This window comes from Hippocampus comes, unplaced genomic scaffold (genome assembly GCF_001891065.2).
Source record: "Hippocampus comes isolate QL1 unplaced genomic scaffold, H_comes_QL1_v1.1 scaffold73, whole genome shotgun sequence".
NCBI lineage: Eukaryota > Metazoa > Chordata > Actinopteri > Syngnathiformes > Syngnathidae > Hippocampus > Hippocampus comes.
Genome location: NW_017806238.1, coordinates 459,319 through 480,221, shown reverse-complemented (window position 1 = coordinate 480,221; position 20,903 = coordinate 459,319). Strand labels below are relative to the sequence as shown.

The following is a 20,903-nucleotide window of genomic DNA, read 5'->3' as shown; positions in this document are numbered from 1 at the left end:
GTGATTGTTCTGAATTTTATTTTTATTTTTTTTAAATCGAGTGGCCACCACTCCAAGAGGCCTTTATTAAATTTCCTTCCACTCCCTTCATGTGGGACTCAAGACACGGGGAACCCTGCTAGCTCCCTCCTAAGTTGGGAATTTGTCTTCACCGCCACAACCTGTCCAAGAAACATGAAAAATGACAATGACCAACAGAGGGAGACACAACGGGAAGCCTTGCAGTTCTCTGCGTAGCCCCCCCAAGTGTCTTATATGGGGGAAAAAGGATAGCATGAAACGAGAGGCACAGTATGGGGGGGGGGTCTTGCAACAACATAAAGAACATTACAATAGGACTCAAGACTTGCACGTGTGGGACGGGGAGCGAAGGGAAGGGGGGTGCCGACCCAAACGCTGACTAGCAGCTATCCGCCTATCCAAGGTGAGCGCATCCACAGCGCGCCTGAGCCATCACGAGGTGAAAACGGGGTATAGGAGAACTGACGAAAGGTGGTGACGGTGGGGTGTGTGCAATGTATCATCATGGATGTGTGTGCGCGAGAAGTCTGTGTCAAGATGTCCTGGCTGGCACGCCAAAACAAATTGGTTCATTGCCATGGCGACAGCCTTGGCTGGCCTAATGGGTTACAAATAAATCCAGCAGAATGAGATCCACCAGCATCCGGTTCCAATCACATCCAAGAGAGAAGTTCCAGTTGTTTTGGGAACAGGCCGACAGTCATTTCAGTCAACCTTTGAGTGCATAGCCTGTGGCTCCCAAATAGGCGGCATCAATTTGCTGAATTCGCAATCACTGATCAAGATGATTCACCAACTTCTCCCAATTTGGTATCCGCTGTGCGTAGTCTCTTAAGATTCACATCCAATCTGCAATTGAGTTCACTCGTCGCCTGAGTCTGAGTGTTGACCGCTCGTCCCAACCCATCAAACATGACGGGCAACCTGCTTTCTTCCAATGAGGCATCTCGCTGTCTTCTAAACTTTGGGATAAATCAGGAAACTGCCAGCTCCAAACAGATTCATATCTGATATCAGAGCCATTTTTAAGAAACTAAACTGCAAAATAAGCCTCTAAAATGTTATTGCCAGGCGGAGATGTGTGTACAAAGTTTCCAAACAGATTCATATCTGATATCAGAGCCATTTTTAACAAACCGCACAATAAGCCTCTAAAATGTTATTGCCAGGCGGACATGTGTGTGCAAAGTTTCTTAAGTTTCTTCACTTTTCACCTTGGTTTCAACCAGGGATAGACAATTCCAGTCTTCGAAACCCACTGTCCTGCCTGTTTTAGAGGTTTTCCTCCTCCAAAATCATCTGTCCGTCCATCCATTCTCTACCACTTATCCGGGAACGGGTCACGGTGGCAAAAGCCTGAGCAAGGAAGCCCAGACTTCACTATCCTCAGCCACTTCTTCCAGCTCTTCCCGGGGATCCCTCGGTGTTCCCAGGCCAGCTGGGACACAGTCTCTCCAGCATATCCTGGGTCATCCCCGGGGCCTCCTGCCCGGTGGGACATGCCCGAAAACCTCACCAGGGAGGCATCCTAACCAGATGCCCGAGCCACCTCATCTGGCTCCTCTCGACGTGGAGGAAAAGCGGCTCGACTCTGAGTCCCTCCCGGGTGACCCGAATTTCTCACCAACACACCTGATTCAAATGATCAGCTCATCAGCAAGCTCTGTAGAAGCCGGATTCCGATGGGACGAGGCAGTCAGGATGCATCCTTACCAGATGTCCGAGCCACCTCCTCTTGCACCTCTCGATGTAAAGGAGGAGTGGCAGTCCCCCCTGGATCACAGAGCTTCTCACCCTACCTCGAAGAGCCTGACACCCTGCGGAGGAAACTCATTTTAGCCACTGGGAGCCATCACCTCGTCTTTAAAAGGGAAACCCCTTTGATGTCATTTCAATTTTTAAAAAATGTAAGCACCTATTGGATATACATATTACACACCAACTAGTATGGCACATTTACTGACAGATTATTTTTCAATCAGATGGTGTTCCAATTGCTTTCAAAATATTGACAGCAGAAACTGTGACGCCATCCGACCCTTTTCACCGGAAATCCATGGTCTTGCCCCGCATAAGATCCATTATAGTCTGTCACTGAAGCAAGTCATTGGCACCCGTTTTGTTTCGAGAGTGAAAATACGCTTTCAGCCAAAACAACTAATCTGCTTCGCTTATGTTGATAAAAATGAAACCGAAGACGAAAGCCACGGTGATGGATAAAGAGGTTGAAGAAGTTGTAAAGATGAGTGACCTTTGCAGTGAAGACGACGTGTCTCATTACTGTTCTGACACTGGGCCTGGGGAACTGATAATAGTGCTGGCATTTTGTTTTTGCTGACCTCACGCTTTGCGCCCAACAGCTCGGACAGTTGCGAGACATGTTTGAAGGTGTATATTCATCTTCTCACTGCACGATTTGCCACGTATTGCTTCGGCTGTTCCTTTTTTAGGAAGGCATGCACGCTGCTGAACTGAACTTTGTTATATATAAGATAAGATAAGAAAACCCTTATTAGTCTCGCAATGGAGAAATTCCCAATTCACAGCAGCAAAGTTATGAAAGGAAGAAGTAGAACAACAAAATATAGGAGCTGCTAGAAAGGCAGCCACTCTCGCGGCGCCATCTTGAAGTCAAAATAACAAAAATAACACAACACAACACATAGGACACAGACAGTCGTGCAATCTTCACCACTTTCCTGCATACACTTTGTTGTCTGAAGCAGTTATAGATGAAAGAGGAGAGGATCAAAGTGTCCTTTTACCAGTGGATCAGAGACGTCATGCTGAAAATGTGCACACGTCTGCTACAAGCTAAGTTTTGAAAGCAAACACGAAGCTGTAGCGTCCATATAAGGCATCTTAAATGAAAACTCTTAAGGTTGAACAATACTAAAAGGGCCAATTGTATTTACAAAAAAAGGATGTCCGACTTCATTTTCTAATGAACAACCAAAATGCTTTTTTGCCGCAGTCCTCCTCGTTTCTTTTAGATTCTCTATGCCAGGGGTCCCCAACCTTTTTTGCCCCACGGACCGGTTTATGTCAGACAATATTTTCAGGGAGCGGCATTTAAGGTGTGGCGGAAATAATACAACAAAATAATATGGTATGAGCTGCATGAAAACTGTGGTGTTTTCGAAATATAATAATAAACACAAGGAGCGTCTAATCTGGCCGCAACACTCCGATCGCTATGGCAATGTTTAATGCCTTCAAAATACAATACAATGCAAATTCAAAGTGCATGAAAATGACGACTCACCACAGCACCGAGCTTGATTTTCTGCAACCAGACGCTCCCATCTCGGGGTAATAGGAGACAATGACACCTCAAGTGTGTGGTTTATGTCCAGTCTACTTCGTAATTTTGTTTTCGTCGCCGTTGCTGCAGAAACCCCCCGCCTCACACAGGTAGGATGTCGGAAATAGCAACAGTGCTATTGTGGCGATCTCAGAGTATTCAGCCATAACTTTAATCCAGTTGTCTCGAATGTACTTTTAAGGCCGCCGTCATTTGCAATCTCCAGCAGTTTTTTTTACTCATTTTGCGAGCTCCTTTGCGAGTTTTGTTTTGAAGTAATCGGTCACGTGATGGAGAAGCGTGTCTTGACGTGTGTCAAGCGTGACACAGACGGATGTAACGGAGAATCCGGTAGTTTTTCAAAATAAAACATCTTTCGTATTCCGAAATAAATAAAACGGAATTAAGGCTTTCTGTGCGGCCTGGTACCGGATCGCGGACCGGCGGTTGGGGACCCCTGCTCTATACTGTCTACCAGTGCCACTTTATGGATAGTATGCAGTGGTTCAGATCCTCACAGCGTCAGGAAAGAAGGCCAGAATTAGTACTCTTTAGTGAACTCCTCAGTGTTCATTTGTCTCCCTTCCAACAGTGAATTGCTTTTATCCAGATTAGCTAATAAAGACAGCAGCACTGACATGGATTTTTCTGCAGAGGTGTTTTCTGAATATTTTACAAGTCCATTCATTACTTCTCTCTCTCTCCCTCTCACTCACTCACTGTCTCGCTCGCTCTCTCTCTCGCCTGCGTGAAACAATGGCTCTGTTGAAGTCAGCGGGGCCAACAGTAAATCAAAAAGTAAGAGGTGTGCAAAGTCCAATAATCTTCTTTCAATGAAAAGACACTGGTGCACTTTGTCACAAATGAGAGTCAGCGACCGAGTGCTTTGTGTCATATTGATTTCTGTCAGGCGGCCACTCCCTTGGTAATTGCATTTCCCCACCTTTGATAAATTCACTGGCTCGATTCAGCCATTTGGGTGAAGACACCGGTGCTGCTGGAGAGAATAGAAGTTTTTTAAGGGTTCAAGTCCCAATGTCGATACATGGTTCATGAATGTGGACACAACGCTTTCAATACATCCTCGAGCTTCATCTCGATAGGGGAGCATTATTTCTCAGCTGCACAATTCGCAACAAAGTTCCTCAGTGCCGCCATCCAAATTCCCTGAATAGTTACAACGCAGTTGCATATTTTGTTTGAGTTTGAAAACAATTATTTTTCAGATGCCTTGCTCTATGATTTAACCATAGGTGTGGTTGTTTACAATTACCGCATTTTCTGAACTATAAGGTGCTTCGGATTATAAGACGCACCACCTTCAATGAATGCCCTATTTAAACACTGTTTTCATATATAGGGTGTACCGTATAATAAAGCGCATAGAATAGAAGCTACTATCGTGGCTGTGGTGGCGCTATGCATCCCCTAGATGGTGCAACACTAAAGGGAATACAATACAATACAGGGTTATTTATGTAGAGCCTTCACAACCGCTGCAGTTGTAACAATCAGAACTGGTCACAAACACAGACATGAAACATATCAATACAGATGGCATTACAAAACAATAAGTTAAAGACAAAAGTTATGAAGACAATTGATTCAACAAAAGGGCACAGATCTCGTGGGCTCACATTCACAAGGGGCTAAATATCCTTCGAAATCTTGCTTGTCTCCTTCCTTCGTTTCGTCAGTAGTTAAGTATGCTTCTTCGTTTCATAATGGCTGCGCAGAGCTCACAAAGTAGTTGTTTGAGTGTATGTTGGCAAATGCACACGTCATTTAGTGTTGGGCAGAACCCTTTCATGTTACAAGTGGTTCCTGCTAATAATCACCACGAGATGGCATAGGAACACTCACAGCGAAATAATTCTATGGGGAATATAAAGAGAGTTACACTCTTTCTTGTAGGTGCATCTGATTGTAGGGCAGGCCACCCGGTGGTTGAATGTGTGGAGTTTGCATGTTCTCCACGTGCTTGCTTGGGTTTTCTCCGGGTACTCCGGTTTACTCCCACATTCCAAAAACATTCATGGCAGGCTGATTGAACACTCTAAATTGTCCCTAGGTGTGAGTGTGGGTGTGGATGGTTGTTCGTCTCTGTGTGCCCTGCTATTGGCTGGCAACCGACTGGTTCAGGGTGTCCCCCACCTACTGCCTGAAGACAGCTGGGATAGGCTCCAGCACCCCCCGCAACCCTTATGAGGATGAAGCGGATCGAAAGAAAAGGATGGATGGATGGATTATAGGGCGCGCTGTCGGCTATTGAGAAAATTGAATGCTTTTAGGTGCGCCTGATCGTGCGGAAAATACGGTATATTCTGTACACGGGAGTCACCACAGTTTGACTGCATAAATACCATCCCTTTTCATTTTAAAATCCTAGATAGTAATTTTAAAATGTCGTCTCTGTGTGGGTCTGTCTTTCGATTCGATGGAAACCTTGAACATCTGCTCAACTCGCTATGAGTTATCATTCAAAACAAATTTATGGTCATGTGAATGTGAATTTTCTTTCTCCATATAAATTCTGGTTTATAGCCTTCTCAAAACACACTTTCTTCAATCTGCTCCTTATTTTGGAAAAAGGTTTGCAAAAAAGTTTCAACATACTAAAAAATGCTGATACTTAATGGACCCAAGTCGACACACACAGGTCTTTGATGGCATTCTGCATGAAGAAATTTGTGAGACTTAGCCATACTTTTTCGAGACTATTCTGAAATAAAGAGTTCAACTTAAGAGGTTCCATTCAGGGATGTAGTGGGGCCTCCGGTTCGTGCCTTGTGGCGAGGCCCCAAATACTAAAAATCGAGCAGTGACAGTGACTTTGCGTCTCATAATTTTTGTGGCACACACTTCAGCGATTATTATGTCGGCCATCAAAGCACTTTAGAGTGTTATGACTCATGTTTACACCGGGCCTTTTAACCTTGGTGTTACGATGGTACTATTGCACTGCCCCTGATTGAAAACAAGACCTAGCCGAGCGTAAACATGTGCTGCAGCCTGAAGGCTGAAACACTAGTGTCCGACATTGTCTTGTTCATGAACTTCTGTCCGTGTCAAAATAAAATTGTTGACGGGTTGTACGTCTTAATGGCCACCCAAACACATTTGTGTGTTTCCCCACATCGACAAAGTAGGCGAACATGATTGCAACCCTATTATCAAAGACGACTAATAGTAACGCTTTTAGCTAGCGCTTACCTGTGCTAACAAAGCGGCTTTTTGCTTTTTGGCTGCTGCGTTAGCATCGTCTATTTGTTCTGGAATTTCGGCCATCGAAACTGCTGGGATTCCCAAAGAAACTTTCCAAAGACGTTTGTTTTTTTTTTGTTTTTTTTTTTACGCATTTTGCTATCGCCTGGGTTTCATTTTAGCGGGAACCTATCACGTGACCGAGAAGCACGCCTGCGTCAAGAGTGACATACTGGAGACAGATGTAACAGATAATCCGGTAATTTTTCAAATTATAACATCTTTCAGATTCCGAAATGAATAAAACAGAAGTAATGTAAGTTGTTTATTCTTTCTGTGCGGCCCAAGGGTTGGGGACCAATGTTTTACAGTAAGTGATATTATATATATTTCATACACATATACTTTGACCTTATAGCCTCCTCGTCTCGGCTGACATATGAAGTTAACATGCTGATTCATTTACAGTTTCAGACCAGCATGCTTACTTTGTAGCTGCCATATTCTTTTCTCAGGAGATATTATTTTCCTCCTAATTTGCGGATTGGTTGTTTGCCGCTGTTCCATAGTTCCAGCCATATGTCTGCTAAAAGTGTACTGTACCACATACGTACTTACGCTGGTGTTTCGCAACTACTATATCTACATCTTATATTAGCTTAGCAGTTATTATAGCTTCTCCGTCTTTTCATGCTCTTTTCTCTTGGGCAGGGTGTCACATTAACTACCCCTCATTTTCCTTTCGCGATCATGAAACTTGTCAGAAGTAGAGCTTATTTGCCACTGTGGAGACGAGCATTGATGACTTACAGGAGCAGGTCTGCACTATGAAGGTCTGGCCACAGTAATGAGCCACACATTGCTCAGAGCTGACGTGGAGCAAGTTAGCTTTAGCGCCAAGCATTCCCCCGGTAGTTTCTGAGCAGATATGATGGGTGGCTGTTCAACGTGAAGCCACCAAGCTGGTTTTAAAAAAGTGATAATAATGCTGGGAGGCGACAGCTCCTCCAGGTCCATGGTCCGACATGCACGAAGTCATTTTCAAACTGACGCCGATATCATGACATCATCAACAAGCATTATCTCGATTGGTTGGTCGAGCCCCAATCTGTACCGCAGCCCAAATTTAGACAGATCACCTACAGTATTCCATGCACTCCTCGAGTTACCTGAAATTTCCTACACCCCAAAAGTTGTGCAACTTGGAGTTTGTCCAAAACCTGAGTAGACATGGGTTTCTCCTCCTAGTATGGGCTGCAGCTTTTGTTTGATTTTAAAGATGACAAAAATAGCACCTCAGCGCAGTGGACCAAGATGGGAACAAGGGCCCGACTGTGAATAGCAAAAATGTAAAAAAAAAAAAAAAAATGTAAGGGGTGGTTGCGATCCAATAAAAGCCATACCTCTATGGTTATTTCTCCCCGGTGGTTCCAGAGGGGTGGTCGGAGAACATCGCCGAGAGATTAAATACCAGATGAAAGTGGACACGAATCACCAGCCAAAAGCAACACATGTAGCTGTCAAAAGCAATCAGTCACGTCCCCTCAACCACCTTACCTCCAATAAGATTACATCAATCAATAACCGCTCTTATGAGTGATTGGATTTTGTCTGCTTCCAAAGCACAAGGGCTGGAGAGGGAGGCGGAATGCTCAATTTTCCCAATGATTAAAGCAGGCCAAATTGCTTTGATAACATCAAGGACCTTGATGTGTAAGGGCAGTGTTTGGAGCAGATAATGGGCGGTGGTAGCAGGTGATTAAGACCGAGATAAACCTTAGCTTTCCGATGTAAATCTGTCAGGAAAAGTGTAGAAATATCCTCTTTTCACAATGCGGGAAATCTGCTGATATTTTCACCCGATGAATAATCGGCCTCCCTTTGTAGCTAACCAAGCGCAGGCAAAAAATATTGGTGTTGTGTTTCCATGATGCTTTACAATAGGGGCGTCAAACTCATTTTAGTCGGGGGGCCAATTTGGAGTTGCGTCTTCCCTCGGAGGGCCGTTAGGAAACCACAAAATGATTACTTGTACACAACAAATTAATAGCTTACTCGTTTTGTAATCAGTCAAGTCAATTATAATAGTTTGTTCAGTTACTGTTCAAGTGAGTGGAAACAGGGTAACACAATTATTGCAGAATCCCAACATTATTTATTCCACATGACAATTTGACGTTTCGGTACATACACATGCTTAAACGGGCCGCATAAAATTATCTGACGGGCCGGATCTGGCCCCTAGGCCTTGAGTTTGACACCCGTGCTTTACAATACTGACAATTATGGTATTTATACAGCATGACAAATGTCACAACGAATCCGTGGCATTGCCAGAGTGCCAGTCAGGTTGTTGTGATCGAACGCTACTGTCACTAACTCAGTTACAGTGGTACTTCTACTTAATTAATTGGTTCTGGAAGAAGTTTCTTAACTTTGTAAGTAGAGACGTGTTTTGCATGTAAATGCCCTAATCCGTTCCAAGCCCCCCAAAATTCAGACATAAATGTTTTCTGAAGCATAAAAATTCATCAAAATTTGGAACAAATACATGTTACAATTACATTATTGCACAATAAATGAGAGTTGTGCACAATGTAAAAAACAAAGAACAGAATAAAGACTAAAAATTATGGTCATTTAACTTTTCACTGTGTTCTCTTTATTTTTTTTCCTCTATAGTCCATGTCCTCCCTCAGAAGTGGTTTTCACCTGGTGCTTTGTAAAGAACTGATATCGAGGGATATTTGCTTTTGTCAGCTTTTAACAATCCTTCGAATATGTCCAAGGCAAACATCAGCATAGTGAGCGATCACCCGACTGGTCAACACTTTTTCTGGGCGATTGACATTTACGAAAAACTATCGGAACTCCTCATGGTCCGAGGGGCGAATGACAAGGACGCTGCATCAACACATTTCTATTGACACACATAGACACATACAGTAGAGGTCCCTCTTAGCCAATGGGATGCCAGGAAGATGCTCGGTAATAGCCAATTGCAGAGCAGCTATAAGCGTGTTGCGTTCAGGAAACTCAGAGCTGCGACTCGCAGGCCATACTGTATTTTGACCTTTCGGATCTTGAAATTTCTTTTGTATCAAGAGGCAATATTTTCCTATTGAGACATTTTGTAACTTGAACATTTCATATGAAGAGACATTCACAAGTAGACGTACCACTGTACATACATTTTTATGTCGGGACTATGGATATGGATCCTTTTCATATAATGCAATTAGTAATGGTAAAGACAGTAGTCACTTTTGAAATATCTCCCATGCTGGAAAAAAAACATGTTGGAAGTCCAGCTGAATGCTAAAAAAAAATTATGAAATGAACGCACTCTGGGTGGAGCGACGATTAAATGAGGCCATCCCCCGTCAAATATAGCAGTGCGCGTATTCTCCCGCAGACACCAAGTATCTTTTCATGTCTGCGCTCAGGAGGCTGTACTAAGGTCCAGCGCCTCTTGAAGGTGAATCATCATATTGCACCTATAGATTCAATTAACTGCTTTCGTGCTCCAATGGCGACGAGTACGTGATCGAGCTGCTGCTGACATGGGCTGGTGGCTTGGAGTTTATCTGAAAGCGCAGGTCACAACAACAGCAGTTTTTCTTATGGTGGCAATGGCGAGTTATATTTTGAATCATTTGTTTTAATTTGACATATGCCGGTTTCTCAAATCCAAGGAAATTGTGGCGGGAAGCGTTGCTAGGCAACACTTAAACAACGGCTGGCTGACTCGCTTTTCAACGAATAGAACAGATCCACGTATGTATTCAGTCGTGAGCACAGTCCTCTGTTTAAATTACTCATATTTATTAGATATGCTTCTAAGAAGCCGGTGATTCGCGCACGTCGCTGGGGACAATCAGTATAACGTCTGTATCTTTGTGCAGGTGAATTCCACATTTAAAGTGTGAAAAATATTCCAAATGTCTCTCTATGGCATTCGCGTCTGATTCAAATCAGATTCCTCCCCAAATCCGATTTTTAAGGCTGACTCCACACTAACACGATCACCTCAATCTCGTCTATTTAGTGGTTGAATTAGGTTTCAGGTATCTTTTTTCCAGAGAATTGTCTTTTTTTTTTTTTTTATGAAGAGAAAACTCTTACCTAGCTGGCAGAAACCTTGGCTCCCAAACCTAGTCAGCTGTTTTTAAGACACATCACAAAGAAGCAGTGACAGCTTCGATGAAGCCTGAAGTGACAGCCGAAACTCAGTAAGAGTTTTTTCTCTTCACATTAAAAATGGACTGAGGAAAAAAAAAAAGAAACCTTAAACCTTACTCCACACTGTTTTTGGCAGTGTCCAAATGGGATCTGGCCCTGTTCAGGCTGGGGCACAGTATTGACCCATAAGACAAGTTGCTGTAGCAACAACGTCGTCCAGCACATGTATTGTTTGACGTCACCGCTCAGCACAGTCGTATTCCACCTCTCCCAAATTCCCATTGGTGATTACGTTTAGGCGCATGACGGCCTCCATTCCGCGGGCCGAAAATTTGGCCCAGTATCTCCCTGGTTGGCACTCTCTGGTCTGTCGCACTGGGTCTTGTGTCGCGTAGATTGACATCACAGACAGTCAAATCCAGTCGGTGTATTTGGAGCTCTTAGTTGTGACTGTTAGAGCATTGAAATTTTGTCCCCCCAAAACCATGAGGTTTGTAGCCTGACCGAGCAATAATACAGTGGTTGTTGACAACTCCCGAGCAACATACTCGAATCGCTTTCGCCTTCCTCTTTCCTTCATGTGAACTCGTTTTGGCCAGCTGCGGACAACAATGTGCTCATTAGTGAAACAAACACACTTTGGTCATTTGTCATGCATTCATTGGGTGGCCAGAGTGCACTTTAAAGTCCCATAGGGAGGCAGTTATGCCTGCTCAGACCAACCAGTCGCCTTTATGGATCGAAGTGGGATTAAGTTTAGTGTCGGAAAAATACACAATTATCAGGATGTGTGTGCCTGTGAATCCCATTTTGTGCTGCCGGCTGCCTACTCGGGCGCCATCTTGGACTTCTATTTCTAGTTTAATTAAACTTGACATTCGTATCTCCCATACTTTCAACGTACCTATTGTGCGGGTTGCTTGCTTTGTCCTGGTTTTGCGGTTTGTTCGCAGTGTCTTATACTGCCGTGGCTTCGGGAACGAGGGCCTTCTTGAAGGAGAAGACCCGTAAACAGCGCCGTGAAAGTATTTCCTGAATTCTGTGCTCTTTGCATATTTATCGCACACAAAGATTTCTTTTTACCAAACCAATTTTAGTATCACACAGAAACAACCCAGGGAAATATAAAATGCCGTTTCTAAATGCTACTTTAATTTATTTCGAAACACAAAATGTAATTGCCCTCTGAAACTAATAATGGGTTGTGTCACCCTTGGCGGCATTAACTGAAATCAAGCGTTTGTGATAATTGCCGATGAGTCTTTCACTTCGGCGTAAAGGAATTTTGGCCCCCTCTTCTTTGCAGAATTGCCCCAACTCCGCCATAGTGGAGGGTTTTCTAGCATGAACTGCCCATTTAAGGTCACATCACAGCATCTCAATTGGATTCAAATCCGGACTTGACTTGGCCACTCCAAAACCTTATTTATTATTATTATTTTTTTTTTAGCCATTCAGAGGTGGACTTGCTGGTGTGTTTCGGATTGTTGTCCTGCTGCATGATCAAAGAGGAGCTTGAATTTGAGGGCGCAAACTGATTGTCAGACGTTCTCCTTCAGGGTTTTCTGGTGGATAGCAGAATTCATTGTCACAGAAAGTTGTCCTTGTCCTGAAGTAGCAAAGCAGCCACAGACCATCACACTTCCACCACCATGCTTCACTGTTGGCATAATGTTCTTTTTATCAAATGCTGTGCCACTTTTACCCCAGAGATAACTCACCACACATCTTCCAAAAAGTTTTGACCCATCATTCCACAAAATGTTTTTCCAAAATTCTTGAGGATCATCAAGATGTCTTTTGGTAAATGTGAGATGGCCTTTGTGTTCTTTTTTGAACAGCAGTGGTTTTCGCCTGGGAACTCTCCCATGGACGCCATTTTTGGTCAGTGTCTTTCTTATGGTAGAGCCGTGAACCCTGACCTGAACTGAAGCCAGCGAGGTCTGGAGTTCTTTGGAGGTTGTTGTAGGTTCTTTTGCAGCCTCCTGGATGAGTCCTTGTTGCACTCTTGGGAGTAATTTTAGTTGGTCGACCACCCCTGGGAATGGTTACCACTGTTCCCAGTTTTCTCCATTTGTGGATAATGGCTCTGACGGTGGTTTGCTGAAGCCCCAGAGTCTTGGAAATGGCTTTGTAAACTTTTCCAGACTGTGAGATTTCAATGACTTTTTTTCTCATTTCTTCTTGAATTCCTTCAGATCGTGTTTCTTGAGGTCTTGTAGCCTATTTAACTTAGTCTGACTGATTCTACTGATGTTATTTCTTGATTCAACAAATGTGGTGCTAGGGACTTGCCTGTGAAATTGAACTCAGCGTTCCCAAAACTGTCGTTTGTCAGTTATTTTGTGATTTTACATGGGGGGCCAATTACTTTTTCCACATAAGGACAGGTGGTTTTGGATTTTTTTTTTTTCTGTGCCTAAATACATTAAATTGCCATTTCGAAACTGTATTTTGTATTTCCTTGGTTCGTCTCTGTGTAGTATTAAAATTGGTTTGATGAACTCAAACCTTAGTATGTGTTAAACATGCGAAGAACACGGAAATCAGGAAGGGGGCAAACGCATTTTCACAGCACTGTAGGAGTGTGGAAGACACATCTGTATTTGCTCAGGCGTGACAAATTATTGCCGCGGATTATACACATATATTGGCAGTCAGTTGCAACAGCTGTTGTATGAAGTCTTCAATCGTACATAGATTAAGTGGTTTGCATCTTAGTAGGGTGATACAAGAGCCTACCGCACGAGCCAAGCTGCCTTGTTTAAATAATGTCATTCCCGCCCTTGATGTTAAGCTCAACCAGTAAGGGAATCTGTCCAGCTTTCTTCTAATGCACTTGAAGGACAGTTTAATCTGTGTCTTTGAATTTGAATGTCACTTTTATTTGGTCTCCCGTAGGAGAAACTTGTCTCGGAGGACAGGCCCTCCGTGCTGCGACATGCATTGGGCAATACGTACCACATGCAATGCACAACGTACCTTGGACGATACATTTATGTTATGTAAAGAGGAATTAAGACACAGCACAAGAAAAAGAGACTTTTCTTGACAACATTTCTGAGGTTGCGTGCCCTTCGACAAGCTTCTCCTGCCTCCTAAACAGACATAATCCACACTTAGAGTCAATTATGACCAAATCAATAGAAAGTCAAAATGCACAGTGCATCTTACGAAGGCAGTAATAGAGATCAATTCCCTCTTCATTACTGGTCAGCATTAGGAATGAGAAAAAGGAGCGTAACGCAACCAGAGCATAGAGTGTATCTGCGTGGGTTTACAGAGAAAAATGTCAGCCGCTTGTGATGGATAGTGCCGCGCCAAATGAGCAGTGAACAGAAACGACAGTATTAAAATGATCATTATGCGCCATTCGTTGTCAGCCGTAAAAGCAGACCAATCATCAAGCAACATTGGGTCCCTACTGTTCAGTTATTAGGACAAAGAATACAATTGCAGACGATGATTCAGCTTGGCCAGTGAAAGTTTGATTTTGTAATAAATGTTGGGATTCTGCCAGAGGTAGGGATCCCCATGCACCGACACGTACTACACATGGTGAACCTACCATCAAAAAAATTAACGGAAGTTTAACTTCATCACGTGTGTCTAATTTGCCCGCGACACACTTGAGATGTTAAACGTCCTCTGTGATTTTTAGAATGTGAGAAACCACACACGTCACGCAAAGAAAAATGGACGAGTAGGTGGTATAATCGAGATGACCAACACAGCACACCGCATGCATCATGATATGTCCACCAAAGGTCTGTCATCCAAATTCAAAGTCTCGTGCACTACGCGGGCTGAGCCGTGAGAGCCAGCATGGTGTCGCAGGTATCCAGGCTGCTGGCAAATCAAAGAAGAATTAGAGGAAGCTCTGCTGTTAACTTAACTGGTAACAGTATAGAGGAGGCAAACTCTTTTTGTCATTTATTTTTTTTTTTTTTATGTGCCTTGGATATGCTCCACAAATACGCAAACCAAATCAATTTCTCCCCCATCTCTGAAGTGTGGCAACAGCACACACAAAAATAATAATCGTAATAATAATAAGGCAGAGGAGTCCAACCTATAGCGCGGGACCATCAGCGGCCCGTGACATGACCCAAAAAAATTATATATACAGTGTGTGTGTGTGTGTATGTGTATATATATATATATATATATATATATATATATATATATATACAGTAAATATCCTCTAGTGCGGAATCATGTTTGCACTGTCCAATCCTTCCTTATAAAAGAATTTCCTTATGTGGGAAATGAGCATGGTACATATCCTTATTGAACATGCAAGTATGTGAAAACAATACACATGTAACAACACAAGCAATGAAATGCAAACATATATGCTCCTAACACTGTTTATAACACAAAAGCTGCAGTACAGTATACTGTACAGGTAAATGAACAAAATACAGTATAACAAACTTGAGGACTATTTGCTCTAAAATGAGACGAGTAACAGACCCGGTGGCTTTTGTTTCCACTATCTCACTCTCTCGACCTCCACTCGATCGCCACCCAAGACAGCGTTGCTCAGCTGATGTCATGCAATGACCTTTTAAAGCCACCCACGGGACGCTTCATCGTCCTCGATGGCCATAGTTAGCGCGATGGAACTCGCCTTCTCTCGAATTAGCGCTCCAGTTAGCATAAGGTTTTTAGCATGATAACAAGTAAAGCATTCCAGGAAACTTTCGTTTATTTGACTGTCCGTCGAGCCACAAGCAATTTACTCTGAGCAGCTAATCGGATGCATTCCACGGATCTAGCTACAGTATCTACACACATCGATACTGAGGTCCCTCTTGGCCAATCGAAGGCCAGGATAATGCTCGGTAAGCCACTGGCAGGGCTGCTATCAGTATGTTGCGTTCAGGAAACTCGGAGCTGCGAACGAAATAAAAATTGTCCACTATTCCAGTAAAACTAATGCTAATAAAAATTGTCCACTATTCCAGTAAAACTAATGCTAATAGAGTCACTTACATGTCGCCATTTTGTATCCAATGAGAGTAAATAGCGGCGCGGACAGTTATTCCATAGGATCGAGCGGGACTTGCTTGTGTTTGCGCCACTGCGTGCTTCTTGGCTTCCAGGTTCCGGGTAGTGGAAATTCCGTTGTTATGAATTGATCGTTAATGTAACATCGTAGTCGAAATTTTAATGGATAGGTTTTTAGTCCGGGTGAAGGAATTTCCGTTTGACAGAACTCCGTAGATGGGAATATTTACTGTATATATATACTAAAAATGACATTTGACGAGGGCCACAAGGTTCGTTAAAACAGGTGAATGTGAGCAGAGTGTGCAAAACTTGGGGGGGAAAAAAAATCATCAACTATTTTCCTTAACACCTTTAACAGAAAGCTGATGAAATTAACTGGACGATACAAACAATATATATTTGCTTTCTTGACTGACGTTAGCATGTTTCAAAAAGTTAGCCGAATTTTAAAGTGGTCCTTTCATCCTTCCATTTTTCTGCATGCGGCCCTCAAACAAAAAAGCTCGAGACACCCCTGACATAAGGATTTTGTTTGTGACACATGATGGGAAAGGGGTAATCGGGTTCAAAACAGTTGTAGTTATCAGTATGTGTTGTCAGGCTTAAGTTGATAATACTATTTGCAAGAATAGCTGTCACTGCATTTTGTGTGTGGAACCACTGACATTACAGTTTTCTTTAAATACTGAACATAGACATAAAACATTTGCTGTAAGATTTGTTAAACTTTTCAGGTAAGGTACAGTCATGTGCAATTGACGCTAAATAACAAAAACATTGACGATCAAGAAAGGAACCCAATATGTAAGGTTTTGTTTTGTTTTTTTTCCCCCCCATCCATATCCGACAAAGCTAAAGCTCATCTCCCCGTTAACTTCTCCTGAGCAGCTGCAGGATGTAGCGGATATGTGTCTGAAACCAGGTCTGTATTTTATCTGTCAGGTGACATGAACCATTGGGCAGTCAATGGCTGTGTAAGGTTCCAGGGTGGGGGGCTGATTAGAGGAACTGGGACACATTAACAAATTGCCATGAATGACAGCTGCCTCTATGGGCCGTCATCAATCATCACCCCCTCGACTGGCTCCATCCTTGAAGAATCCACTTTTGCATTCACCAGGCGTAACGTGCCCTTCCCCGTTGTGTGTCTCAGGTGTGATGAGTGTCAGCTCTGCTACCATTTTGGGTGTCTGGACCCTCCACTGAAGAAATCCCCCAAGCAGGCGGGATACGGTTGGATCTGCCAAGAATGTGACATATCGTCTTCTCAGGTGAGTCAATGTACTGGATGTGTGTGCCTGCTTGAGATAATCATGGGGGAAACTCCTTGAGGTGGGGGGGGGGGGGTACATGACCTGCTCCCAGCATGTGTTGATCAGCACACGTTTATACATGTAGTAGGATCTCTGATGTCGAACGCAGTCCTTCGCAAATTGGCTTGTCCGTAGAAATATTCATATCCAAAACCAGTCGGGCTATCGCTCACTATGCTAATGTTTGCCTTGGACATTTTCGAAGGATTGTTAAAAACCGACAAAAGCAAACGTCCTTGGATCGGTTCTTTACAAAACGCAAGGCAAAAACCACTTCTGAGCGAGACCATGAACTAAAGAGGGCAAAAATGAGAAGGAAGCAGTTAAGGTGGAAATGACCATCATTTTTATTCTTTACTCTGTTCTTTGTTTTTTACATTATGCACAACCCTCATTCAATATGCAATAATCTAATTGTGACATGTATTTGTTCCATATTTTGATGCATGTTTATGCTTTAGAAAACATTTGTTTTAATTTTTTGGGGTGGCGGGTCGGGGCTTGGAACAGATTAGGGCATGTACATGGAAAACGCGTCTCGACTTACAAAATGTTCTAGTTCAGAAATTTCTTCCACAACCAATTCATTTCGTAAGTAGCGGTACCACTGTATATCGTACCTGCAATTGAATGTGTGGAGTCTGAAAAGACGAGATGTACAACTTAAGTCATTTTAGATCATTTTCCAACCGCATTCTCTACTTGTACTATTTCTCCTCAAGTTAACGACTTTGTTCGAATATGGTTTTTAAGACGCAACGTGATCTGTCGTTCATTCAGCTCCTTCCACAATGGAAATATCTCACGAAATGCGAGCCTTCCTGCTCCACCTTTTCGCATGTTTACATCAAAATGGAATCATCTCTGGGCTTTGGCTCACTTCGTACACCGTGCCTCCAGAAACAAGGCGCCATATACGTGACTAATTAGCATCAGGAATTTCTCTACGTCTTGAGCCAAATCTGTTTTTTCAAGCCTGTTAAAAGTGTGTCTAAGTCATATGTCAATGTGGTATTCCGAATGATTTTTGCTGTCCAAAAGAATCAATTCACACGAAATAAAGATTGGCAACAAACGGAAAAAAGATGGTTTGTACATCATCGCTAATGCCACAAAGTCGGTAGTTTTTAGACACTGTTCAGAATGTGACATTTTTGAGAACACGTCATGTTAAGGCATAATGTGTTTCAGAGTGTATCCGTAATAGCAAGGGGCGGGATATAATTGACTCCACCGCGGCGTCTAAAAAGCACTCCGAGATGAGAGCTGTATTTAAGAACAACTTTTATTATCTGCCTTAAATGCCAACCTCATGCGCCACCTTTGCCTGTGAGGGGGGGCTGATTCTTAAATGCCAACGTTAAGTGCAGATGATCATGCACCTGATCATTCAGCAACAGATGCGGCTGGCGGTTGAGATAGTAGCCGGTTTGTTGCAAAGAATTGTCGAGCGGATTGATTTTTCAAAGCTTCCTGTCGACACCAACAGCTCTTACTTGAGAGGAAAATATCTGACATTTGAAAGACGAGCGATGCAAAGTAAGTATGGAAGATCTTATAGAATGTCATGATGTATATGACATTTGTATTCTTCATTGTGACTCCAAAGAAACACTTTAGCACTGTGTCAGTGATAATTTTACAGTTTGAGCCCTGCGAGTCCCAGGGACTCGCTGATCAGAAAAGTATGAGTGCCATTATGCATTTAGAGAGTCCCAAATTTCGAATTCTGAACTGGTTTACTTATTCAATTGCACATGATAATAACACAAACAACAACAATATACATTGATAATAGGTTTATTTCTTATAAACAAATGCTGCAAAAACTTAAATAATACAGGCATACAAGATTTTCTGACAAATAGGTTCTTATTTCATCCCACGGTTGGGTCTTTGAGTTCATAAATTCTCCTCTCTTTACTCTGCTTCCAATGATGCAAGGCTTTCTCAAAGTCAACTTATTATCGCAAAAAATCATCCAACTTTAGCTGCTTCCTCTGTGATATCTCCGCAATAAACTTTCGCAACACTTGTTTTTACGTCACACAACTTGGCAATCGTCTGCCGATCTTGCCAATCTCGTCTCGCGAGAACGGAAATCTCGTCACGCGAGATCAAAACAACAATGGCGGCGATCGTTGCTGCAAAAAAAAGATGTACCGTAGGTTTGTTTTGACTGAGAAATTTCCTTGCGTCCCAAAAACGCACAATATTTGGAACTGTGGATCCCGCGGGAAAATTATGCGTCTTGGACGCGGGACGCAGAGGTACCGAGATGGCTTTGGCCAGCAGATGAAAGCCTAGTGAGGGGTGTCCAAACTTTTTCATTTGAGGGCTTTTTATACAAAACAAAGAGCAGTCAAATAAACTGGAGTGAAAAGTTTATCTCATCTAAACAAAACATAAATGTGTCTGTTTTAGTCCATGTTGAAGGAAGGCATCAGGAGGAGGAGCGGGGGGGGGGGGCTGACTTGTTGATGGTCCTCTTGTTTCCTGCAAAAGGTCACAGTAAATTGAAATGTCTGCCAGTTCTTGATTGATAACAAAATCCAGTTTTGATGCTAATCTGTCCTGGTGCTTGTCTTGTATTGTTGAGGTGTCGGGGCATTTGCTAAGACAGAGCAGCAGTTGATTTCCACTTGCCAGAACATTCAGGAATTTGTGCGGACGTGTTTCCGTTGCGCATAGAGGCAATAAAAAGCTTTAATCAGAAAGGCTGGAGTTCATTATAGACACAGTTGTTTCTCTCTGCCTGCTTGGCGAAGATAAACCTCACTCTGACCAAGGCTTCATCCTTTCTCTGTCGCCCCTGGCCCTCGCTGAATTGATTTCAGTAATAAAGTCACAATCTTGCCGCAATGTACGAACGGCCTTTAATTCATGCCGGTTACAGTGCCAAGGGCGTGCTTGTTTAAGGCTTTATTTACACTCTGGCGGCGCTGCCTCGCATGGCGGGCGCCATGGTGAATCACGCCAGAAGACGTGGATAAAAGGTTTGAAATGCCAAAAGCTCTTAAAGTTGTCTAGGCAGCATTTAAAAGTGTGCGACTGTGAACTTGTGTGGGATGCGCTCCTTGTTATCATGAAAAAGGATTGCTGTTGAAATGTTGCGACTCGGAAAATTCCATCCTCCACAGCCTCAGACGCTCTTTCGCTCGGCAAACGCTTTAAGTCTGTTTGAAGTTCTGTTCTGATCTTGAGGCACTCGACTCTCACTCTTACACGGAGCACAAATGTTTTGACTTTTTCACTGCCTTGTAATCAATGAGACGCCATTGATCCACTTGTCCACACACAGTCACGACTTCCAACCCGTCAAAATGAGATTTGAAAGTAGTGTCGAGTACCGAACGTACATTATGTATCGTAGGGGAGCGGTCCCCAACCTTTTTTGCCCCACGGACCGGTTTAATGTCGGACAATATTTTCAGGGACCGGCCTTTAAAGCGTGACAGATAAATACAACTAAATAAAATGATATGACCTGCATGAAAAGTGTGGTATCTAATAAACATAATAATAAACACGGATCATGACGCGAGGAACGTCCTATCTGGCCGCAACACTCTCTGGTCGCTAAGGTAATGCTTAAACGTGCCTTCAAAATAGGATACACCGCAAATACAAAGTGCATGAAAAAGATGGACTCACTATCGCCGCATATTATGCAGAGTGGGCTTGGTGCGTGGGAATCTCCCGTTGAGATCAATCCGGATTTTAAGTCGGACTCCTGATCCTATCTATTAAATGAAGCCTTCTTTCTCATTCTGCTAACTCCTAGGTTTCGTTTTAGCGGTAAGCTAGCACGTGACCGAGAAGCGCGCCTTGCCCTATGTCAAGAGTGACATACTGTAGACCAG

The 20,903-nt window shown here is 43.1% G+C and overlaps 1 protein-coding gene across 2 annotated transcripts in view; it reads left to right on the top strand.

The window, feature by feature from the left end:
* The window catches only part of phf14 (PHD finger protein 14), a 77,955-nt gene that overhangs the window by 47,503 nt on the left and 9,549 nt on the right, over positions 1–20,903 (top strand). For both annotated transcript variants that reach the window (XM_019857292.1, XM_019857291.1), the window contains exon 17: positions 16,881–16,998. In XM_019857292.1, the coding sequence (XP_019712851.1) occupies positions 16,881–16,998 (118 nt within the window). The remainder of the gene's footprint in view (positions 1–16,880; positions 16,999–20,903) is intronic.